We start from the raw sequence: 1676 nt of genomic DNA on the forward strand, positions 1-1676 counted from the left end.
TCTCTTTAATTTATGTAATATATGACTAGATATATAAATTAATGCAAAACATAAACAGAAGACTATCTCTTCCTCTGTATATTCCTATTTATGTATCTTTCATTTTTCTACTCACTTTTGTACTCTCCCATCTACTTACTTTGGCCTTTTGCTTTCTAACTTGCTGTAGCTCTGTTTTCCATCCTCCTATAGTGACTTTTCAACACTCCCACATCCCCCATTGTTCTCCAGACATGGCTTTTGGATTATAGCTCTTTTTTTGAAGAAGCATGTTACAAACTCTTGATACAGCTGCTATTTTCAGTGATGGTTTTGTTACTCTTTAAACTGCTTCTTGCCTATTTTGTATGTAAGAATAAATTTATGCTTTTAAATATATTGTCTTCTCACTTTGATGTTTCTCTTAATACAGTAAAAGCAAATAGCACGGCAGGTGAACATTAGCAAAAGCCATAGCTCCACTTTCCCAGCAAGCGGCAAAAATGTGAATATACACTAGGAAACCTCATTCATGACTGCAGGTAAATAGATTTTTTTTAATATTTCCTACCTCTGTTAATTTCTTCTTGTTGTAGTGAACATTCATATATTTGCTTGCACACATCCATTTTCTCACTTACACACAAACACACACATGCATGCCCTTTCTTTACATTGATTTTTTTTCTTTTTTAGGTTTTTTTTTGTGTGTTTTTTTAAATGTTTTAGGTAATTTCCTAGAATGCTTTCAGTTTTGCCAAGCCCTGAAGGCATGCTAGCTCATGCCGCTAACTCTCACACTGGCAATGATCGCATACAGTCAGAGTGCAATCGCTACATTTGTCTCAGTTCAGTCCAAGTCAATAGATATACACCGGCATTCCTTAACTCGGGTGATTCTTTTCTTCTTTCTTGGGGGCTGAAGCTCAGGGCAATTGAGTGTAACAGTCATGGTCGTGAATTTCTTGGGCTTGCAGAAGGAACAAGATTGGAAAGAGCCTTCTTCTTTACGGACATGCCTGGGGATGTAGAAGGAATTGCACTGGCCATAGCAGAACCTGTTGATAATGGTGCGACTGTTGCAGCCTTCTTCATGGATAGTTTGTTTGAGGGGTTGAGTTTTACACCAATCCCGTTTTAGGTATTTGCGCTCAGTGATGTGCAATGCTTCCTGACTAGACTCTAGCACCTCTTCTGCAGGCATGGAAGTGCCTTTTCCTCGTTCTCGATGCCTGGAACCCGACTGCTGCTGTGTCTGTATTTGCTCTGAATCATTGGGCTGATCTTTGTCAGGAGGAGGGATAGCACCTTGAGATCCACGATTCCTCTTTCTCCCTTCTGCTGTCGATAGCAGAAATCCCATCAGAAGAAACACAGCACCGATGGCGTACAGTGTGCGGACCATCCTATATGGAGGAAGTTGAGGGAATAAAGCACAGTTGTGGATTTCAGATATCAACAGAAGCCAGGTATGCAGTATATTTTCAGTTCCATAAAAGAAATGTGGGGGTGTGCAAACAAAAGATAAGCATTAGCTGTTACCAGCTGGAAAACAATTTCCAAATTACCAAGTGATAAAAGCTTTCATATACAGTGATTGAAAGTAGGAGGCTAAAGTAAGTCTAAAGAGAATTTTATTTTGTGTAGCATGCATCGTTTTCCATCACTTTTCTCCATGTATACTATCCTAGTTAAGA

At 39.1% G+C, this 1676-nt stretch overlaps 1 protein-coding gene across 1 annotated transcript; it reads right to left on the reverse strand.

Annotated features, from left to right (window-relative positions):
* Nucleotides 1–224: 224 nt before the first annotated feature.
* GREM1 (gremlin 1, DAN family BMP antagonist) lies at nt 225–1384 on the reverse strand (the record flags this gene model as incomplete). Its single annotated transcript, XM_080619409.1, has 1 exon — nt 225–1384. The coding sequence occupies one exon, from the start codon at nt 1382–1384 to the stop codon at nt 830–832; it is 555 nt and encodes a 184-aa protein (XP_080475535.1). The 3' UTR covers nt 225–829.
* Nucleotides 1385–1676: the final 292 nt, after the last annotated feature.

Source organism: Psittacula echo (assembly GCF_963264785.1).
Source record: "Psittacula echo genome assembly, chromosome: 5".
Lineage (NCBI taxonomy): Eukaryota > Metazoa > Chordata > Aves > Psittaciformes > Psittacidae > Psittacula > Psittacula echo.